A 21,598-nucleotide genomic window follows, 5' to 3' on the forward strand; every position below is an offset into this window, starting at 1 on the left:
GTGTGTGTATGCTTCTCTTAATGTTTATTTCTTTTATGTATGTGTGTGTGTAAGAATCACATGACTTGGGTTCCAGATCCTCTGAAAGAACAGCCAGTGCTCCTAACTGAAGCATCTCTCTAGCACTCAGCAAATCATTTCTAGGAGTGCCTGCTACTGCCTTCTCCATTCCAACCACTCTTAAGCAACTCAAATTCTTTTGCTGCCATTCTGGTCCCCTCCTTCCACTCTACCCTCAGAGTTCTTACCTCTTCTCCCCTGGCTTCCCTGCTGTCTCACTCTTAACTCCCCCCCCCACCCCAGTGCCCTCTTCTTTCTCAGCTGTCTTTACTAATGTTTCTTTCTTGAGTTGACCCTTTAAAAGCTGGCATTCATTGAATCTCAATCCTAGGTTCTCTCTTCTGAGTCCTTTTCTTTTTTTGGTTTTTCGAGACAGGGTTTCTCTGTAGCTTTGGAGTCCTGGAACTAGCTCTGTAGACCAGGCTGGCCTCGCACTCACAGAGATCCACCTGCCTCTGCCTCCCGAGTGCTGGGATTAAAGCCATGGGCCATCACTTTTCTTAGAACCCCCTTCCAAAATTACAGTAGTTTCTTGTAAATCCTAAAGTTCCATCTGTATGTCCAAAGCATTTACTCAGTATTTCCACTTTGAATGTCACCTCAGGAGTATCTTAAACCCTTAACATTGTATTGTATCTCTCTCTATCTATCTATCTATCTATCTATCTATCTATCTATCTATCTACTATCTATCTATCTATCTATCTATCTTTCTATTTCTATTTCTTTTTTTTTTTTGGTTTGTTTGTTCTGTAACTCTGGCTGTCCTGGAACTGCTGTGTAGATCAGGTTGGCCTTGAACTCACAGAGGTTCACCTATTTCAGCTTCCTAAGTGTTAGGATTGAAGGTGTGAGCCACCATGCCTCACTATCACCATCTACAGAGGACCCAGAAATCACTTATTTTTCAAATCCAATGAAGATATTTGGCTGATCTATCTCCTGACCCACTCTGGAATCTTTCTACATTGTACAGTCATTACTACCCCTTGTCCAAAGCACTATAACCTCCTTCCTTTATCTCTTGGAGTGTCTCCTAACTAAATTCTACATCCACTCTCAAAGTTTAAAGTAAATTAATGTCACACAAGAGACACGAGAGCGCATGACACTAGTACAGTATTAAGCTACAGAATAAACTTAATAGGAAATCTTCGAAGCAGAATAAAAGGCAGAACGTACATGTTTTCTGAGCTCCTATGACATAGATAGGCCTACTTGGTCTATATATAGGCACATCCTCTTCAGCCATACAAAACTGGGGATACCTAGCTGGTCAGTAAAGGCTTCCTGACTGGGAACAAGGCTTTAACAGAACAGAGAACATCAGAAGCAATGTAGCTCTATGATACAGTGCTTACCTAGCACATATGAGGTGAGGGGTGGGAGGGGAGGGAAGAGTGAGAGAAAGCTCTCGGTCACCAAAGACAGTCAGAGACCTTGTTTTCCCAAAGGACCATTTCATTCCAACTCACTCTTGGGCCAAATGAAGAAGAAAAGAAATACCAGGATCATTAAGAAAACACAGTTCATCCAGGTGGTGGTGGCACATGCCTTTAATCTCAACACTCAGGAGGCAGAGGCAGGTGGCTCTCTGAGTTTAAGGACAGCCTGGTCTACAGAGCAAGTTCCAGGACAGCCAGGGCCACACAGAGAAACCCTGTGTCAAAAAACAAAAGTCAGAAAATAATCTTTCTTCTAAGCTTCCACTTCACAATTCTCTTTTGCTGAGATCACCTTCAGGGCCTTTGCACGCATGCTGCTAGTTACTTCTGCTTAGTTATTCTTTTTGTGGTGAACTGATTCAACTCAGATTTCAGATGCTTGTCTTCCTTCCTTCCTTCCTTCCTTCCTTCCTTCCTTCCTTCCTTCCTTCCTTCCTTCCTTCCTTCCTTCCTTCCTTTTCTCCTTTTTTGCAGTGCTCTGGAGGCTGAATCTAGGGTCTTGTGTATGTTGGGCAAGTGCTCTACCACTGTTGGCTTTTGGCTTTCCGTTTGTGACCTTTTCAGGGGAGTCTTTCCAGATAAAATCCTGATAAGAGCTCTCAGAACTTTTGGTATGTGTCCTTGACAGAAGTATCTTAGCAGCGAATGTCAGGAACCCTGGCTGTTGTTTCTATGGCTACACTTGTCAGGGTTAGCTTAGCTTTGTTAATGAATCAGCGGATCCAAGGTCTCAAGAGGACAAGTAAAACAAGATGACAGAGCAGCCATTGGGATCTGACATCTTTTTGCTTTAGATTCTTGAGGAATGTCAATGACTCTTATCTTAGATCTTATACACTCCTAACTATGAAGCAATAAGACGACGTGTACTTTTAAAAAATATGACAGGTGCCTGGCGGTGGTGGCGCACGCCTTTAATCCCAGCACTCGGGAGGCAGAGGCAGGAGGATCTCTGTGAGTTCAAGGCCAGCCTGGACTACGAGAGCTAGTTCCATGACAGGAACCAAAAGTTAGGGAGAAACCCTGTCTCGAAAATCAAAACAAAAACAAAAAATATGACAGTCATAGAAGAGCTGTGGCTTTGGGGAACTCTTTCATTAGCAAACAAATCATTTTACACTATCCCATGTCACCCATTGATGAAAAAGCATGGATGGAAACATGAAGATGTGATTTATGGTGTCAATAAGCTACCTTCATTTAGAAAATAAGCAGACATTCACATGGGAGACAAACTGGTAACAAGACACAAAACAGAAAGAGCTCCATAAGGACAGTGTGGCCACTAACAGGACGGTTGCCGCAGGAGTCCTCAGTCTTAGACTCACATTCAAATCACCTGGGGAGTGCTTGCGCTACTGATGCAGGACAGTGCGCAGCACAGTGGCGGGGTGCCTGCCGACCATTTGTAAAGCACTGGGTCTAATCCTTGAGATTGCAAAAACCAAACAGAAAACAAAACCTGGTGTTCAGATCCCACCTCCTTTAGAGATTCTGATTTAATTGCATTAGTGGTAAATTCTGGACACCCTTCCTTCCTTCCTTCCTTCCTTCCTTCCTTCCTTCCTTCCTTCCTTCCTTCCTTCCTTCCTTCCTTCAAGCAATCCAGATAGGTCTAGGATATAATCATGGCTGAGAATCACTATTTTAAGTAGAAAAGGGGTACCTTTCAGTAAGTTAGTATTCGAATGCTTCTTTAAGGATGGGTAATTTTGGGATAGGCAAGCAGAAGTGAGGAGAGCTTCCCAAATAGTATGAAGCAATAAGAATGGCAGTAAATGAGAACACATTAAACTCATATAGGATGAGAACTGTGGCAGAGGGGACCTGCGTTTTATCCTCTAGGATAGGTGCTAATTGAACATTTGTGCTGTATTATCAGCCTGGTAAGAACAGCATTTTGCCATAGGAATCTAGGTTGATGATAAATACCTGAGCTAGATCAGATGTTACCTGTAAAATCAAGAGACAGATCTAAGAGATGACTAAAAGGGATGGATTCCTAAGAGTGTATGTCTGTGTGCAAAACCATAAACACACTGATAATTTTAACAAAAGTCAACATTGTCATAAAGATAATTTGTGTATGTCTCAGGGTGGGGAATCTACTTATGTAACCCAGGCTGGCCTTGAACTTGCAATCCTTCTGCTCAGCCTCTTCAGTAGCTTTCATCATAAGCAAGCTCCAACACATTCCAGTTTAGGGCAAATCTTAATTCTAACTTCTAATATCTTTTAATGCTTAAAATAAAATCCTTCATTCATAGTCACCTTGGTTTTAGCTCCAGGTATTTTGCTTCCTCTAAGTAAGAAATAACCTAGCTAGGTATGATTGCACATGCCTGTAATTCCAGTGTTCCAAAGACTGAGGCAGAAAGATCTCAAATTCAAGGCTAGTGTGAGTTACCCAGTGAAATCCTCTCTCCAAGAAAGTAGAAAAGTAAACACTTGAATGCAATAATCTGAGATAAAAAAAAGTTGAGACTACATTTAAAATAAAAGCTGATCAAGGTAACATTTCAATTGCTAATCCATCCCATTCTAATGCAGTATTTAATAATAATTACCTTCACAACTTGATGGCTAAGGAATATTATGGTCAATCTTATTCTGTAGCAGGTCAAAACACATCTCTAAATCAAGCTCCTTTGATAGGGAGTAAAAAAAAATCTGTTTCTATATCCTACCTTGTGTTTTGTCATGGTGCTAAAATGGTTATTCCGAAAGAACACACAGAGCTCTCCTTCCTGAACGGTTGAAGTCAGTTCACATAATCCATGGTACGTCAGTTGAGTGGCTGTATTGTTTAGAAACTGCTCAGCTACAAAGCCTATGGAACCAATGTGTACTATGAGAAGGAGGAATTTCAAAGTCAGAAAGTTACTTTTCCTATTTACATTTGTTCCAACTGTATACAAAGGCCAATTTTCCTGTTACATAATGGCCCCCAGATTGGAGATGCATCTTTCTAATTTTCTTATGGGAGCAGTGTCCCTGATCATTCCTGTCCTGAAGAAACAGTGATGTGAAAACTCTTTCATCCACAAGTATAGTCTCTTAGGAAAACTCTTTCACTCTTTCAGGTGGTTTACAAGAGACACAGACACAATAAAACAACAGGGAAGTTACTCAACAACATTTTATAAGAGAGGTAAGCCAGGCATGGTGGTGTAAGCATTCAATCTCTGTGAGTTCAAGGCCAGCCTGGTCTAAAGAGTGAGTTCCAGACCATCCAGGGCTATACAGTGAGATCCTGTTTCAAAAAACCAGAGAGAGACAGAGAGACAGAGAGACACACATTCATGCAGAGAGTGACAGAGCACACCAAGAGGTGCAGACAAGAGGTGAAGTTGAGTTTGTTTTAAAAGATACTTCAATGAGAAGCTGAAAATAACTGGGTGGGAATCTTGGCAAGCCCGGTATAGCTGGTCAAGGCAGGTTAGGGCACTCCTTTTCCTTTACTTTTTGTCAGGCACTTGGCAGGACAAAGGAGTTATAGAAAGTTACAATGCAACACAAAAAACAAGGACTTGCGTTAGGGAGAGGAGAGTTTGAGGGTTACAGCACACTTGTGTTTATACATTGGGAAATAAGAGTTCCCCTTCATGTTATTGTTGTCACCTTGTTCAGCAGAACATATTCAAGCTTTTACTATTATGTACCACATTGAAGAATGCACTGTTTGCTCAAAAGTACTCCTGGTTGCAATATCTATGCTCATAAATGCTTCCTTGAGAAAATACAAAAAATTCACTGGAGACAGAGCAGACTACCATTATGTTGGTGTGAAATTAAAAAATGAACACTAGACACATTTTTTATAGAATACGAAATAGGCTCACAAATAGATGATTTGCCCAAACTAGCTATGACAAAGGGAAGACTAGGACCATGGGAATTAATATTGGTATTAAATGTTACCAATTTAGTGCAGAGATGATTGTGAATTCCACCTGAATTACATATTGCCCCGAACCATAAGGTATAAACTTATTAAGAATTTAAAAATAAAATATTTCCTAATTCTTTTGTTGTCTCTTAAATGGTAAGTTTAATCCAATATAGGTTCAATTTTGAATAGCTAATTTTTAAACAGAAGAATAACAGCTAATAAGTAACAAAAACAATAACCACCATAATCATAATTGATTCAGTTAAAAACCAATGGTTCCAAGTATATTGGGTATACAATTCTTAGAAAAAAAAGGCTATTCACACAGTTTCAAAGTCTAATGACAGATTATTAATTACACATTATTACTTATTAATTACAAAGCAAAAGAATAATTTTACAATAAAGATATATGACCTATTTTACCTCACTCAAGTTTAAATATAACTAATAATGAATAATCTGACTCATGCACCCAATTTGATGCAATTAAAAAGACCACTATAGAGGACATCATCTGGGTGGCATTCCAACCAAAATTATATTGCCTGTATCTACTCATAAGAGAACAATCAGATAAATCAAAATTGAGGCTAGTCTATAAAATACTGGCCTTCACTATTTAAAAAATGTTAGTAGAGAAGAGTGGGAGTAGATGAGGGCTGAGTAGAGAGAGGTGGTAGGGAGGGGGAAGAGAACAATGCCACAAACGCATGAAAGTATAAAAGGGGGCTGGAGACATGGCCCAGTGGTTAAGAGTACATACTGATCTTGCAGAGGACCCAAGTTTGGTTTCTAGCACCTACCTAGGATTGCTCACAACTGCCTATAACTCCAGGGGATCTAAAGCTCCTTTCTGTTCAGTGGTCACCCCCATACACACACACACACACACACACACACACACACACACACACACACACACACTGAGTTTTAAAAAGTTTAAAAGAATAGCTTCTTGGCTAGTGGTAGAACTTGGTGTCAATGCCCTTCCTTTGTAGGGGTGTGGAGGGTGGCAGGTTTGTCTGACTTGAGCGTGCGTCAGTCTCATGCATATTGTCACTGTCACAGTCTCTATGAGTTCATATGTGCATCTGCCCTGTTGTGCCTGGACAATGCTGTTTCCTTAGAATCATCCACCACCTCAGGCTCTTCCACTCTTCCATTCCCATACAGACGCCTGAACTTTGACAGAGAGAGAATATGGTAAGACATCTCTTTCAGGGCTGAATACTCTAAAGTCTCTCTCTCTCTCTCTCTCTCTCTCTCTCTCTCTCTCTCTCTCTCTCTCTCTCTCTGCTTGTTGTCCAGCTGCGGGTCTTTGTGTTAATTACTATTTGCTATAAGAAGCTTCTCTGATGTGGGTTAAGCAAGACATTGATCTATGGGTACAGCAATGTGCCATTGGGAATTGTTTTATTGCTGTGTTCATTTAGCAGAATAGTAAGATTTCCCTGGGCCCATGACCTATATAATGTCAGGTTCTTGGCCTCATTGACAGTCTAAGGTATGGGTTTCATCTCATGGAGTGGACCTTACGTCACACCAAAAAATAGTTGGTTATTCATATAGTAGTCATGCCACTAATTGTACCAGTGGCACATCTTGCAGGCAGGTTGTTAGTACAACTCACAGGGTTTGTAACTGGGTGAGACTGATGACTACTTTACTTCTCCAGTAGTGTATGTAGCACCTCCTACCGCTATGAATGCTAGTCAGCTTGTAGTTGAGTACCAGCTAGATTCTCTAGCGAGAGGGAAAAATCAGTTTACTTCAATGGAGTGACACTGGGTATATCCCCACACTCCAGGGCAGACTCAATACTCAGGAGTGGTTGACCAACACTTTAAAATTAAGATTTATTTATTTATTTTATGTATATAAGTATTCTATGTGAATGTATGACTTTATGCCTGAAGAGGGAATACGATTCCACTATTGATGGTTATGAGCCATCATGCGGTTATGTAGTCACTTGGAATTGAACTCAGGACCTCTGGAAGAGCAAACAATGCTCTAAACCACTGAGCCATCTCTCTAGCCCCTGGCTTTTCTTTTTTAAAGAGAACGAACATATAGTTGGGCGGATAGGGAGAGGAAAGGATCTGGAAGAAGTTGGGGATCAGGGAAGAATACGATAAAAAATGTATGAAATTCTCGAAGAATGAAACAAAGGTTTAAAATGAGGCAGAAAAGAAAGGAAAAGAAAAACAGGGATCTATTCTAAATCCAGAGATTGAAGCTGTTGCAACTGCTAACTGATCCTTGGCTGGAGTGTACATCGAAAGAGATGGGAAGTTAGAGGTAATGGTTAAAAAAAAACCAGGAAATGGAACACACAAATAACGTCCTACGTAACACAGCAGTAACATTGCCTTGCCCAAGGTCATTGGATCATAATAGAGGAGTCACACAGAATTCTTTCTTTTAATGATGATACACTTCAGTGCTGTGACACTCACAACTAACTCTAATATTATTTAGTAGGAAAAAATATGTTGTGTAGGACTACAAAAAGAGGGCAAGTATTCAATGCTTGAACAACTGGTGAATTAAGGGCTTGTGAATGTTCACCAAGAGAGTCTTTAGGGTTTTGAGAATTCTCAAAATAAAAGTTGGGCAAAAATTATGGTTTTACTTCATAAATTAATAATGATTGCCACTACTTAATAAAGACAGTATGAATGCAATTGGAAAAAAGTTTGAGCAAATGAATAAATATCCTGGAGCCAGTTTACTAAGTATGTGTTTATCCTAGGAATAGTTGTTAAGATGTTACTTTAAAAGGGTGTGAAACTAAATGACTGTCTTTGGGTGAGTATGGCAGCTGGTCCTGTGGGGGTTTTCTGATTGAGTCTTACTTTTGTGTCACAAGCAATCATTATAACAACCAGATTCAAGAAGATATGGCCAGTCAAAAGAGAAAACAGACAATGAACACTCTGTTTCCTGTACCAATGCTGTGCTGTGCTCACAAAGTGTCAGCACCAAGAGAAAGGCTGCTTCTGCTGACACCAGCTATGTAACATTCTTCCCCATCAAGAAGAATGCTAGCAAAAGTATTTTTTATATTCTAAGACTTTATGGCATATGAAATGTTTGGATTTAAAAAAGTAGTTGTCATTTAAGATTAAAGCTTCTAAGACTAGAGATAAACAAGTTTGGATACTTTATTGGTTCAAAAGGAAGATACAGTCAAAGGCTACATACAAAAAAGAACTAGACTACTTCTTGAACATGAATCAAGTTGGTGTGACCATGAACCATGTGAGAAGAAGTTGTTGGAATGTGAGTCAAAACCAGATGGCTCTTCCTTGTTTGTGTGAACTTTGGGACCTTATACAAGTCATGACTGGTGTTATGTACCTGAACATTCCATGCACTGCAGAGCAGCTGATTCTGTCTTGTTTTGTCAAGATATTCTTTCCAATTATCCATTCTATGTTCCTATACCTACCCATTATCCTGGGGAGTCAGTGTCAGAGAGGCAATGACTTACATTGTCATGTTAGGGGAAAAAGAGAAGTGATGGAGGAACTGACTTTCCCAAATTATCTGGTGCTACACAGATTATTAGATATGGGTTGATCTGGATATGAGAATTAGCCAGTAAGGGCTAGAACTAATGAGCCAAGCAGTGTTTAAAAGAATACAGTTTGTGTGTTGTTATTTTGGGGCATAAGCTAGCCAGGCAGCCAGGAGCCAGGTGGCAGGAATGCAGCCTGCAGCTTCCCCAACACTAGAATAGTATAATTCTAATAATATATTGTGTGTTGTTGATAAAATAGATTTCATAGATAGCAATTTTTTAAAGGCTTCCTTTCAGGTATACATCTGACATCGGGAATATAGAAAGGAGTACATTTAGTGAGTAGAATTCTGCATATGGAGAGAAAAAAGATTTTCTTGTTTGTTTTGAGATGATCTCACAATGTAGCCCATATTGGCTTGGGACTCACTAAGTAGCTGCCCTGCTCAGGCTGGATTCAAGGCAGTCTTCCTATCTCAGATTCTAAAGCATGGCATTAGAGGAGGCATGAGACACTATAACTGGTAGAAAACATTTTTATGATAGCTTTATTGCTTGTTTCCTTCCTAAAATTTAAACATTTTTCCTTAAGTTATAATAAAACAGATATCACTCAAATCAATTATCAATGCTCCTATATGTTCCTGTTATTTTTTTTCAAGTAAAAGACAGGTATAAACTTTTATTACTTGCATTTTTGCATAAATATATTAAACTCCTGGATAATTAACACAATTAGTAGGACTCTTAGTTAATATGAGATTCATGCATACATCTTTTTATATGATCGCATATAGTTTTTGATGTGGGATTTCCCTCTGTATGTTGTGATTATCATTGGTTAATAAAGGAACTGCTTTGGACCTATAGTAGAGCTATAGGGGAACAGAACGAGGTGGGGAAAACTAAACTAAATGCTGGGGAAAAGAAGGGCAGAGTTAGAGAGAAGCCATGGATCTGAAGCCGGAGACAGATGCACTGAAACTTTGCTGGTAGGCCGTGACCTTTTGGTGATTAATGGAGATGGTTAAATTAAGATATAAGAGTTAGACAATAAGAAGTGAGCGCTAATGGGCCAACCAGTGATTTAAATAACATAGTTTCTGTGTGATTATTTGAGGGTTAAGCAGCTGGGAACTAACTAGCAGCCTCCTCCAACAAGGGTTTTTTTTTTTTTTTTTTTTTTTTTTTTTTTTTTTTGCTTGTTCTTTGGTATGTGTGATGTTCCTGTGGATGACCAGAGGTTGGTTTAGAGTGTCTTTCTCAGTTGCTATCCACTTGTGTCTGAGACAGGGTCCTTAGCAATTTAGCTAGACTGGCTCCTAGGATGTTCCTGTCTTCAAAGTACTTAGTTTTTATGTGGGATGCGGGAAATCCAACATAGGTCTTATGCTGTGGGATGTCTTTCTGTATGCTGTGATTATGTGTTGCTCTCATTGGTTGATAAATAAAGCTGATTTAGCACATGGCAAGACAGGATGGAGCCAGGCAGGAAATCCAAGCAGAGATAGAGGAGAAGACAGAATCTGGGAGATGCCAGTCAGTCATGGAGGAAGCAAGACATGTAGAAAATTAGGTAACAAGCTATGAACCACATGGCAAAGCATAGAAGAGAAATAATGGGTTAATTTACACATAAGAGCTAGCTAGTAATAAGCCTGAGTCATTGGCCAAACATAATTAGTAAGTCTGTGAGAGGTTATAGTTGAATGGTGGGCAGGAGAGAAATGCCTATTTACAGTTTTACACAAGAGGAATTTTACCAACTGAGTCATTTCCCTAGCCTAGTCCATTCTTTTGTTTGTTTGCTTTTGAGACAGGGTTTCTCTGTCTAGACCTGGTTGTACTGGAACTTGCACTGTAGATCAGGCTGGCCTGAAACTCACAGAGATCCTTCTGCCTCTGCTTCCTGAGTGTTGGTATTAAAGGCATGTGCTATCTTGCCCAGCCCCTAGCCTATTATATATCCTTATACTCACTAGCTTTAATTTATAAAAATGCATTAACTATAATCTTTATTGTGCTGCATTTTGAAGAACTGTGTCTGAGTGAGAGTGGGAAACTCATCCCCTGCCCCTGCTTATTTTGATTTTCCCTTCTTTTCCTTTCCATGCTAAGGAGGGAGAACTTCAGTATGTCCTTGTATGAAACAATGGAGTGAATGGTGGTGAAGGTTTATTGAAATGGCTTTCAACCTGAGAGCATTCTGGTTTCAAATCTTTTTACTCATTATTAATTGGAGCACATCTAAAAGATGTATTTTTTTTAAAAGAAGGGTATATGTGGATTAATGAGGAAAAGTGGCAAAGAACTCTTGTGAGTGGGAGGGGCTTCAAAGGAGGAAAACCCTGAAAAAATATTGACCTGTCTCCATAACAGTGAATTTAGTAATTTCAGTCAGTTACTCATGTTCCAGAATGAGGCTTTCATACTGAACTGCATTGAGACACTGTGGGAAATACATATAAGCTCTTTAGATGAGGGTTTAGGGACAGTAACACAATCCACTCGGTAAGCACAAGTAGTAATCTTTGGACATCTGATCTCACCAAAGCCGCAAGTGATCCAAAGTCTGGTCTTAGCAACCTGCCCTGATTTTACAGTCAGCTGAAGATGGCTTGAGAAGGATCCTTTCCTGCATGTCTACAAATGCTTCTTTTAATTCCTATAAGAGCCACCACTTATATTTTTAGAATTTCTAACTAATAAATTTACAATAATGAAAATGTTATAAAGAAACAATTATTTTATTTACTTATAGAAGATAAATGTAAACTCAATGTATTTCAAGACAAATTATTTTACCAGGTATCATCAGCACTCACCCACCTTCACTAACCAACTGGCTGTTGTCTGACTGCTTACAGGAGATGATCTTCTCCACCAGTTGGTTGTAGCTGCAGTTGCCAACAGCTTTTACAATGTCATCAGTCTGGAAAACAAATGACTGTCTTACTAGCCCTGGCAAGATTAGAAACAATAATGAAAACAATCCCATTACTCTGTAAGCCTGTGTTCTAATACAACACCGAATAGAAATGCTTAGGAGAACTCCAGTTCAGAAGGCAGAACCCAGCAGTTTCTGTTTACAACTCAGTCTAACACATTATGAAAACTCCAGCATAGTTATATTTGAACTGTGCAAAAATGATAGTTATTACATGCAACTGTAAAGACTATAAAGATGCATTTAAGGAACTATAATAAATGAAGTATTCAGGAGGAAAAATGAGAAAATTCGGGGGATAGATGATTCAGCAGTTAAGAAGCGTTGGCTCCTTTTCCAACACTCTTTTAGGTGCTCACAACTGTCCAGTTCCAGACGCTAACACCCTCTCCTGGTCTCCACAGGCACTGCGTACATGTGATACACAGATGTATAGGCAGACAAAAATATTCATACACATAAAACAGAAACAAAAAGAAAAACTCAGTGTTCAGATAACACAGATGTTTTCAAACTGTGGCGGCACATGCCTGTGACCTTGATGCTGAGCCTGTCCTCCACCTGTGACACTTTCACACTTATTTTGTTTTTGAGATCTCAGGCTGTCCACAAACTCAGAATGCCCATGCCATCTGTCCATCACTTTTATCAATTTTGAGTCATTTCTTGTTCCTTACAGTATTTCTATGTTATTATATTTTATGTATATATCTTATCAACAGCAAAACACAAATGTGTTTTAATCCAGCCCAAGTTACTGTCTTTTTAAGTATTTGCTATGACCAGCCTCAGTAACAAAGCAAGACTTGCCACAGTTTTAAAAACAGAAATTGTTAATTATTTTCATCTTTAACAATTAACTCTAGGTCCTTGGAAACTTTAATTTCATTAATTCTTCTAACTTCTGTTATTAGTTCAGCAAAACTTAAAAATTTTAAGTACCCAAAAGATCATGCTATTTGTTAACCATCAGTCACATAGATTTATCTATATTATATGCAATATATCTAGTTTTTCTTTACATGTGGGATGTATTTACTTCTTGTCCAAATACTTATATTTATACTAATAAAGGCCTAGCAATAGCAAATCACTAAAATGTAATTTGAAAAAAAACTTTGCTTCATTCTTGAAAAATTACTTCACATGGAAAGAATTGAGTTAGCTTTTGTCTTTTAGTTCACTGATGCCATCCCATTATTATCTAGCCTTCACCTTTGCTCTCAAGTGGCTAGTTAGAGGGTATAGTGGCCTGCATCTGTAACTTTAGTGCTTGAGCAGTGGAGGCTGGTGGATCAGGAGTTCAAGTTGATTCCTCTGTTACATAGTGAGTTTGAGGCCAGAATAGGATGCTTGAGACCCTAGCTCAAAAGAAAACAAACAAACAAATGATTAGTTAACAATTAATGACTGAATTCTAGTGCCCAATATCCAGATGACTATAGATATTTATGTTCAAGATAGTTTTCTCTTGAGACAAAGTCTCTCTATGCAGTCCTAGCTGTCCTGGTACTTGCTCTATAAAACCATGATAGTCTCAGATTCAGAGAGAGCTGTCTGCCTCTGCCTCCCAAATACAAAAGGTATTACTGTACCCAAGCAAGGTACCTATTTATAAACTACAGAATTAAAATTCAAAGAAGCATCTAGGTCTGAAAGTTTGTTTTGGTTTTTGTTTGTTTGTTTGTTTGTTTAAAATCACTCTGTAGACCAGGCTGGCCTTAAACTCACAGAGATCCACCTGCCTCTATCTCCCAAGTACTAGGATTAAAGGCGTGGATTCAGACCACCGCCCAGTATGAAAGTTTTTTTTTTAAGGTTTTGTATTTTCTTGTTCTCTTTTGATAACCATGATTTGTTAGAAAGCGAGGGAGGGAAACAGTTCTAAAGCACTGAGGCTTCTCTTGGGAACCTCTGCCTAGACCAGAAGCACCCGATGAGCCATCTCTGTACTACACTGAAGTTCATTTTTTTTTCTGTAAGTATATTATTCAACCATACCAAACAACTTACAGCTATACACACAAACAGGTGATCTGAGTTTAGTCTTTAAGAACTCAGTCTAATGTTCCTCAGGCTGTCGTGTGACTTACAAGAAGTGAAAGTACCTGGTATTGCTAACTGCCAAGTTACACCCAGGATGTGTAAAGTGCATGACAAGTTGACTTTTAGTGATATCCTCAGTGACAGTGTGCCAATCAAAACACAGATGTCCTGGTTAAAGTGAACTACCTACCCCTTTTATTGTCCAGAATACCAGTTGCTTTCAGGAACAGACAGGGATGGAGGATATAGGCAACCCTCTGCCATGATGTTCTCTTTCTCTATAGTTAATGCAGGCACAATGCACTCCATCAGTTAGTATTTATTAAGCACCTACTATTGACATAAACTATTCTAAACACTGAGACATAAGATCCCATAAAATAAGCATTTCTTGGGAAATGGCAGTCAGTCAGGTGAATGAATAGATAATAATTATAGTTTAATGACAAATGATAAAAAACATAGTAAAAGGAGAGAAAATGGCTGAGAAGAGGTAAGTAATAATTTTAGGGAGGGTCTCTCTTACAAGATAATATTTGACAAGAACTTTTAAAATACAAAGAACCAAGACTGTGAAGACCTGGGAGAACAAGGTGCTGGAAGACTAGCAGTCCACAGGTAATAATCCAGTCAGTACAAAACAGAGCTGGGCTAAGACTGCAGACTTGCCTGGCACACACAGGGCTCTGGGTTCCCTGCCAGGACCTGGAGCAACATCAGCAGCTCTGAGAGGAATGAGCTGACCTGCTCAGCTAACAGAAAAACACTAAGTGTCACTGGAGTAGAGTGAGAATGTCAGAGAAAGGCAGGAAGTGGTGTTAGGCAGAGTCTAGAGCATAAAAACCTGGATTAAACTGAGGCAGAATCTCTGTGGATTCAAGGCCAGCCTGGACTACATAGTGAGTCCCAGGTCAAACTAGGCTATCATACTCTGTCATAAAGACTAAACAAAACAAACAAATCAAAAATTCAACAAATACCCATCATGATTTCACCTTATTGCAACTATACTAGAGATTAAAGAAAATAAAAAAGAAGGTTACTTTGCCAGTGAATATCAAGTCAGTTCAGTAGATCTTGAATGATCTTTGCAGCAAGTAACAGGGTGATGGGATACTGACAGGTAAAAGAATAAGGTTAGGCCCCTTCCAGATACAGAAAAACTAATTCAAAATGGATCACATTCCTAAATGTAAACACTAAAACATATGAGTTCACATTTGTGACTTTTGGTTAGGTGACCACACAGAAGACAGAATTAAAAATATATAAATTGAGTCTCATAAAAATTATATATCCTATCACTCAGGAGGTAAATGTAAGGTAGAGCTCTGTGAGAACAAGGGTCTACACGCATAAGTACATAAATAAAAAAGTAACGAAGATCACATATTTCATGTTTTCATTGACATGAAGTGTCCAGGATAGCTGAATCTTTACAGACAAAGCAGGCTGGGAAGGTTACAAAGACTAGAGGCTGATGGCTAATAAGTAAAGAGTTTCTTTTCTTTCTTTTTAAGATTTTATTTATTTAGTTTTTTTGAAGACAGGGTTTCTCTATGTAGCTTTTGCTATCCTGGAACCAGCTTTGTAGACCAGGCTGGCCTCAAACTCAGAGATCCTCCTGCCTCTGCCTCCTATGTGCTACGATTAAAGTTGGGTGCCACCACCACCCCTCTGAGTTTCTTTTCAAGATAATAAAACTATTCAACAACTGATTGAGGTGATAGTTACAAATGAAATGTGCCAGAGCAAGGGAATATTCGTATTCAACAACTCAAGTTTACAAAACTAACTCAAAATGTGTAATAGACTTAAGTACAAAAATCAACCATAATACATTTAGCAAAGAAAAGCACAGCAGAAAACAATGAATATTTAGAGATAGAATGAGTTGTTGGACTTAACAGAAAAAAATAAGTAAACTAGGTTTCACCAAATCAAAAACTGGAGTGACAGCTCAGTGGTTAAGAATACATACTGTTCTTCCAGAGGACCTGAGTTTGATTCCTAGCACCTATGTCATGTGACTAAAACCACCAATCATTAAAGCTCCAGGGAGCCCATACCCTCTTCTGTCCTCTCTAAGTACCTGCACAAATGTGGTACATGTATGTACACTCATACACAGACACATAAATATTAAAATTAAAAAAACTTGAAGCCAGATGTGGTAACAAACACTTGCAACCTGGCACTCAGGAGGCAAAGGCAAGAAAACTGCAAATTCTATGCCAGCTCTGGTTATATGTAGAGACCATATTTCAAAAGACCAAAAACTCCAGTATAATTGGAAAATTGGAAGGGAAAAAAGGGAGGGAGGGATAAAAAAAAGAGAGATTTTATTGAAAAAAGAAATACTAACAGCAAATAAACATGGGGGAATATGTTAAAAATGGTTAAAGATACAAACTTTAAAAAAAAATCCAGGCATGATAAATAAATAAATAAATAAATAAATAGGAAAAAAAGCAAGAAAGAAAATCCAGGCACGCGGCTATGAGATGATTCAGTCAGTACTGCCATCTGAGAATGAGGACCTGAATTTAATCTTCAACACTTATGTAAAAAATCAAGCATGGTGGTACATGCCTGAAATCCTAGCACTGGGAAGGCAGACAGGTAGAGTTCTGCGAATTCCAGGTTAGCCTGGTTTATATAGTGAGTCTCTATCTCAGGAAAAAAAAAATCAGGAACAATAAACTAAAACAACTTTATACATAGAAAGAGGCTGTTTCTTCCTTTGGTTCTTCCAAGATCATCTCTGCAGTTGATTCTAAAGGCTGCCTCTTTATTTGACTAATGCATGATAATAATGGACACTAGAGAGTGGAGGGCAGAAGAGGAGGTCTTCCCGTCTATCTCTACTGTTAGGCACATCTGCCAGTAACTGTATTCCCTTCTTGATGGTCCTCTCACGCTCCAGCAAGTGGTGTGGCTGGGTTTTAACCACTGTGTCTTCAGAGTTAAGGGGAAATGGTTCCTGGCTGCTGACAGCTCTAAGATACTTCACTATTCCTTGGTTGTTTCCTTTACCTTCACCCACACCTTTCTAACTAAGCTCTTCTTAACACTTTGTTTGGTTATACTGGGGTGTATCCTGTACTTCAAGTCAAGGCCCTGGTGTACTTGGCAAGAGGCAGAAACTGGAATGTAGATTATTAAATACCAGTAGATTGTAGACTATTATTTTAAGATATGTTGTTACATTTGTTCATTCTGTGGAACATTTTGCTTAATGATTTAAAGATGTATTGTATTCTTTTATGTTGCATATGTTTAACTCTGTGAAACTGGTTACTTTTTACTTTACCTGTCTAAAACACCTGATTGATCTAATAAGAACTGAACCGCAGATAGCTAAGCAGGAGAAAAGATAGGAGGGGCTGGCAGGCAGAGAGAATAAATAGAAGAAGAAAAAGAGCAAAGAGGAGGAAGGAATGAGAAAAGAAGGAGGAGGACATCAGAGGTCAGCCGCCAACTACACAGCAAGTCATGCAGTAAGAAATAATGAAAGGTATACAGAAACAGAAAGGTAAAAGCCCAGAGGCAAAAGAGAGCTGCAGTAATTTAAGAAAAGCTAGTTAGAGACAAACCAAGCTAAGGCTGGGCATTCATAAGAAAGAATAAGCCTCTGTATGCATGTATTTGGGAGCTGTGTGGTGGGTCTCCCAAAGAGTAATAGAACAATCATCAACATTTTGGTGCCCGACATGAGTCTCTTGAATTTCCACAGATCCTGAAAAAGCTTAAAAAAAAAAAAAAAGAACACGGCTCCTTTAGAAAGTTCTCCTTTGAGTTTGTTGTCTTTGAACTTCAAGTGTGTGAGTACCTAGCATGTTATGTGGAAACCAAAACTGCTCTTCCAGGGTGGTCCCTCTGGCCAGCCAGGCCCCTCAGATGAGGGTTGCTCCCAGGCAAGCACTTTCAGCTCAGCCTCCAGCAGCAGCAGCACCATCTTCAGTTGACTCACCTGCTAGGCAGCCATGCCTAACGGCCCAGATGGCAACCGCTACAGCCCGTGTGGCTCTGGGTTCTGCAGTGGGGCCCACCCTAGGTCATGCCATCACTGGAGGCTTCAGTGGAGGTGGTAATGCTCAGCCTGCCTGACATCACTTACCAGGAGCCCCAGGGAGCCCAGCTGCTAGACCAGGCATCTTATGGGCCTTGCTCTTGAGATCAGTTTCTGGAGTGTGCCCAGAACCAGAGCAACGTCAAACTCTGCAAGGGCTTCAACAAGGTGTTGCAGCAGTGAAGAATTGCAAATGGTTTAATCTAATCAACAAGTTCAAACTAAAAAATTGAAAAGGGCTCTACATAATTGATAGCGCAAGTTCAGACCCTGAGTAAACCTTTTATTTCTAATAGCTCCATTGCTTCAGAATAATCATGAAAGAATTCTAACTGTACAGATATTCACTGAGGCTTATAGTGTTGGGGACTGGGCAAGTGATGGCCTCCTTGAACCAACTATATTTTTTTTGTGAGCTAATGAAATTCTGCCACACAGAAACAACTTTTTTCACACTAAATAGAAACAAAAACTATGTAAAAGCGCCTGCCTCAGTGCAAGCACTGGAAGTCTAGATTTTTGGGGATGTTGAATGCAGTTCTGGCCAAATGCACCTCCAACTGGACTGCAAGCTTTAGGCTTGGTTCTCAGGAACCTAGAAGCAAGTGGAGTCAGCCATTAGAGTGGCACAGAGCACTCAGCTGTAGCTTAGTAGTTTAAAGTTTGCTCACATGGTCAAAACATAGATAAAACATAGATAAACATAAATAAAAGAGGTCCAGACGGAAAAAAATCTCTAAACAGGTTCCAGTGTGTTTTACAATGTGCATAGGCTTAAGAAAGAAAGAATATGGATATAGACAGTCATACAAAGAAAGAAATACTTTAAAACACAGTAACACAAAGTCTTTAAAGAGCCATGTAGATGGGAAATACACAGGGAGTCTGAATCTTACATATTGTTATATTTCTTTTGAATTTTTGATTGTTGATAAGCAAACAACAGCTGCTAAGAGATATGGGAATGAAAGAGGGACTGATGAAATAAACCGGCCTAGATATTTTAAAAATGTTCTAACTTTAAAATGGAAGTAAAAAAATGCATTTGTAAAATTGAACTTAAAAGATGCAGTGCTTTGGAGAAGCAGTCTTGTTTTTGTTTCCAAGGGAAATGAAAGGCTGTGTTGTTCCACGTTAATATGGATCAGGTTTGATCAAGTGAGACCTCCCGAAACTTGACAGGTGATATCTACCGTCAAAGGTTATAGCCGGTCTTCTCAGGACGTGACCATTATCTCAATTTTCTCAGGGATCCCTAAAGATGCTTTGCCCACAGACAACAGGAAGCAGTCTGGAGAACATGACACCCACTTTCCCAAGAAGGGGTGTGAGAAGCTTTTCGTTATTTGGTGGGTTATGGATCTTTGTTATCATTTAGGGAAATATAGTATATTGATACAAATTTAAAGTTATTTTGTTACACTGTATATACATTTCTACTCTTGTTTAAGGTATTGTGCCTATGCAGTAAAAATGTAAGGTAAAGCTCTAGTTGTTGGAAGCTATTATTATAAACTATTTACAACAATCAACAAACACAGGTTAATATTTAGTCATCTATAACAGTCAAATTTGTAGATATGTTAGGCATGTTTTCAAGATCAGAGATATTTTAGATAAATAAGTGGTCTTCAAACACTTCAAAGACCTATAGAATATGGCATTTAAAATGTTTTGCTAACCTAAGGCTTTTCATGACAATAAGCCACTTCTGCTCCTAGCAGCACCAATTTGCTTCAGAGATAATGGGCATGGAAGAAACTCCTTAAGGAGTTTGTTTTCATTGCGGTAAGTTTAGCCACTGGGCAAAAAGACTGTTGTTGTCTTAGATTGCTGATAATGTGCTGTGCAGACAAGACATGCAGGCCCAAAGGAAAAATTCCTGCTTCACAAAAGAGTCTGCCAGATATTCTGCAGGACACAAAGGAAAGCAACTGATGAACTTTGCTAATACAAGGTAGGCCAGTCCTTTAGTTTTTTTGCTTCACTGAAAAGTCTGCCAGATACTCTAGGCCAATAGGCTGAAGATGTATGCTTCAATGTTGCAGAGGAACTTTGGGTGACTATACAAGCAGCAAGATGTCTCTTTTAGTAGGTCATCAAAGACCTCCTTCTGGGTCTTTGATTGAGTTAAAAACCAAATGAACTATTTTCAGTTATTTTTCCTTAGTTATGATAGAAAGTAAATTAAGTATAAAACTTGGCTTCACTAAGATGGGATGGTTGGTGGGGTGTTTTCTCTGAATTTGCTACATACAAAAGGACTGAATATTGTAAATTAGTTCTTACTTGATAAATGTTTTTGTTGTATAGAGTTTTACTCTGTTAAAAAACCTATCATTTTATTTAGATAAAAGGAGAAAAATGTTGTATAATTTATTTTAAGATGTTATTTTAAGATGTGTTACATTTGTTTACATTGTGAAACATTTGTTGAATGATGCAAAGATGTGTTGTATTCTTTTATATTGCATTTGTTTAACTCTGTGAAGCTGTGATACTTTGCCTGTCTAAAACACTTGATTGGTCTAATAAAATGCCAATAGCTAAGCAGATAAAGGATAGGAGGGGCTGGCAGGTAGAGAGAATAAAAGGAAGGGGGAAAAGAACAAAGGGGAAGAAGGAACAAGAAAAGAAAGAGGGGGACATCAGGGGCTAACCACCCAGCTATACAGCAAGCCATGGAGTAAGAAATAAGGAAAGATACACAGAAACAGAGAAAGGTAAAAGCCCAGAGGCAAAAGATAAACAGGATAATTTAAGAATAGCCTTTTAGAAACAAGCCAAACTAAGAACAGGCATTCACAAGAAAAAAATAAGTCTTTGTGTGCATTTATTTGAGGGCTGGGTGGAAGTGCCACAAAGAATAAAGAGTAATAATAATAATAAAAAACCCCAACACACCAGCAGACTGGATATACAGAAAGGTGCAAAATTCTTCCACACATTAGAGTGATGAGGATATGGGAGTGGTTTTTGAAATAAATGTCAGGGTGATCTCTCTCTTTCCTTAATGCTATGCTCTTGACCAAGGAGAAGGCTGGCCTTTCCAGAATCATGGGGTACAACCTCTAAGCTCTTGAGGTTTCTCTAGTAACAAGACCAATAGTGCTATTCATGGCAGAGCCTTCATGCCACATCTGCAGCTTACACTAGAGCACAGTGACTCATGAAGGCCCCCATGAACAATGTGGCATCAAGTCTAGTTGGCGACTGAGATCAACCACATTGTCAATCCATAATGAATCTGAACTCTGAAGGCTGAGTTCTAAAATTGGGATACTGTATGGATAGTGCCATATAACAATTATAGGAGGGTAGCATGCCTAGAAGACAGGAGCTTCCCAGGTAAAAACTTCCTAAATTTTGTCCTATGCATCTTCCTTGGTTAGTACAAACCTGTATCTGATTTCTCTTGTGTGCACCACTATCGTAATAAGCTGAATTATTTGTATACAATGGTACACCCATTGTGTTAGTTAGGGTTTCTTCTGCTGTGAAGAGACACCATGACCACAGCAACTCTTATAAAAGAAAACATTTAATTGAGGCGGCTTACAGTTTCAGAGGTTCAGTCCATTATCATCATGATGGGGAGCAAGCGGCA

The 21,598-nt window shown here is 39.0% G+C and overlaps 1 protein-coding gene and 1 pseudogene across 1 annotated transcript in view; one reads left to right on the top strand and one right to left on the bottom strand.

Moving 5' to 3' along the window:
- The window catches only part of Mindy2 (MINDY lysine 48 deubiquitinase 2), a 62,366-nt gene that overhangs the window by 12,104 nt on the left and 28,664 nt on the right, over positions 1-21,598 (bottom strand). The window contains exons 5-6 of the mRNA XM_050127265.1: positions 11,756-11,858; positions 4,193-4,335 (exon numbers count right to left, since the gene is read on the bottom strand). Coding sequence (XP_049983222.1) covers positions 4,193-4,335; positions 11,756-11,858 — 246 coding nt within the window. The remainder of the gene's footprint in view (positions 1-4,192; positions 4,336-11,755; positions 11,859-21,598) is intronic.
- On the top strand, positions 13,241-21,568 carry LOC126491537 (coiled-coil-helix-coiled-coil-helix domain-containing protein 2-like; annotated as a pseudogene).

The sequence above is a fragment of the Alexandromys fortis genome, unplaced genomic scaffold (genome assembly GCF_014885135.2).
Source record: "Alexandromys fortis isolate MF-2015 unplaced genomic scaffold, M_Fortis_MF-2015_v1.1 scaffold_22, whole genome shotgun sequence".
In the NCBI taxonomy this organism is placed as follows: domain Eukaryota; kingdom Metazoa; phylum Chordata; class Mammalia; order Rodentia; family Cricetidae; genus Alexandromys; species Alexandromys fortis.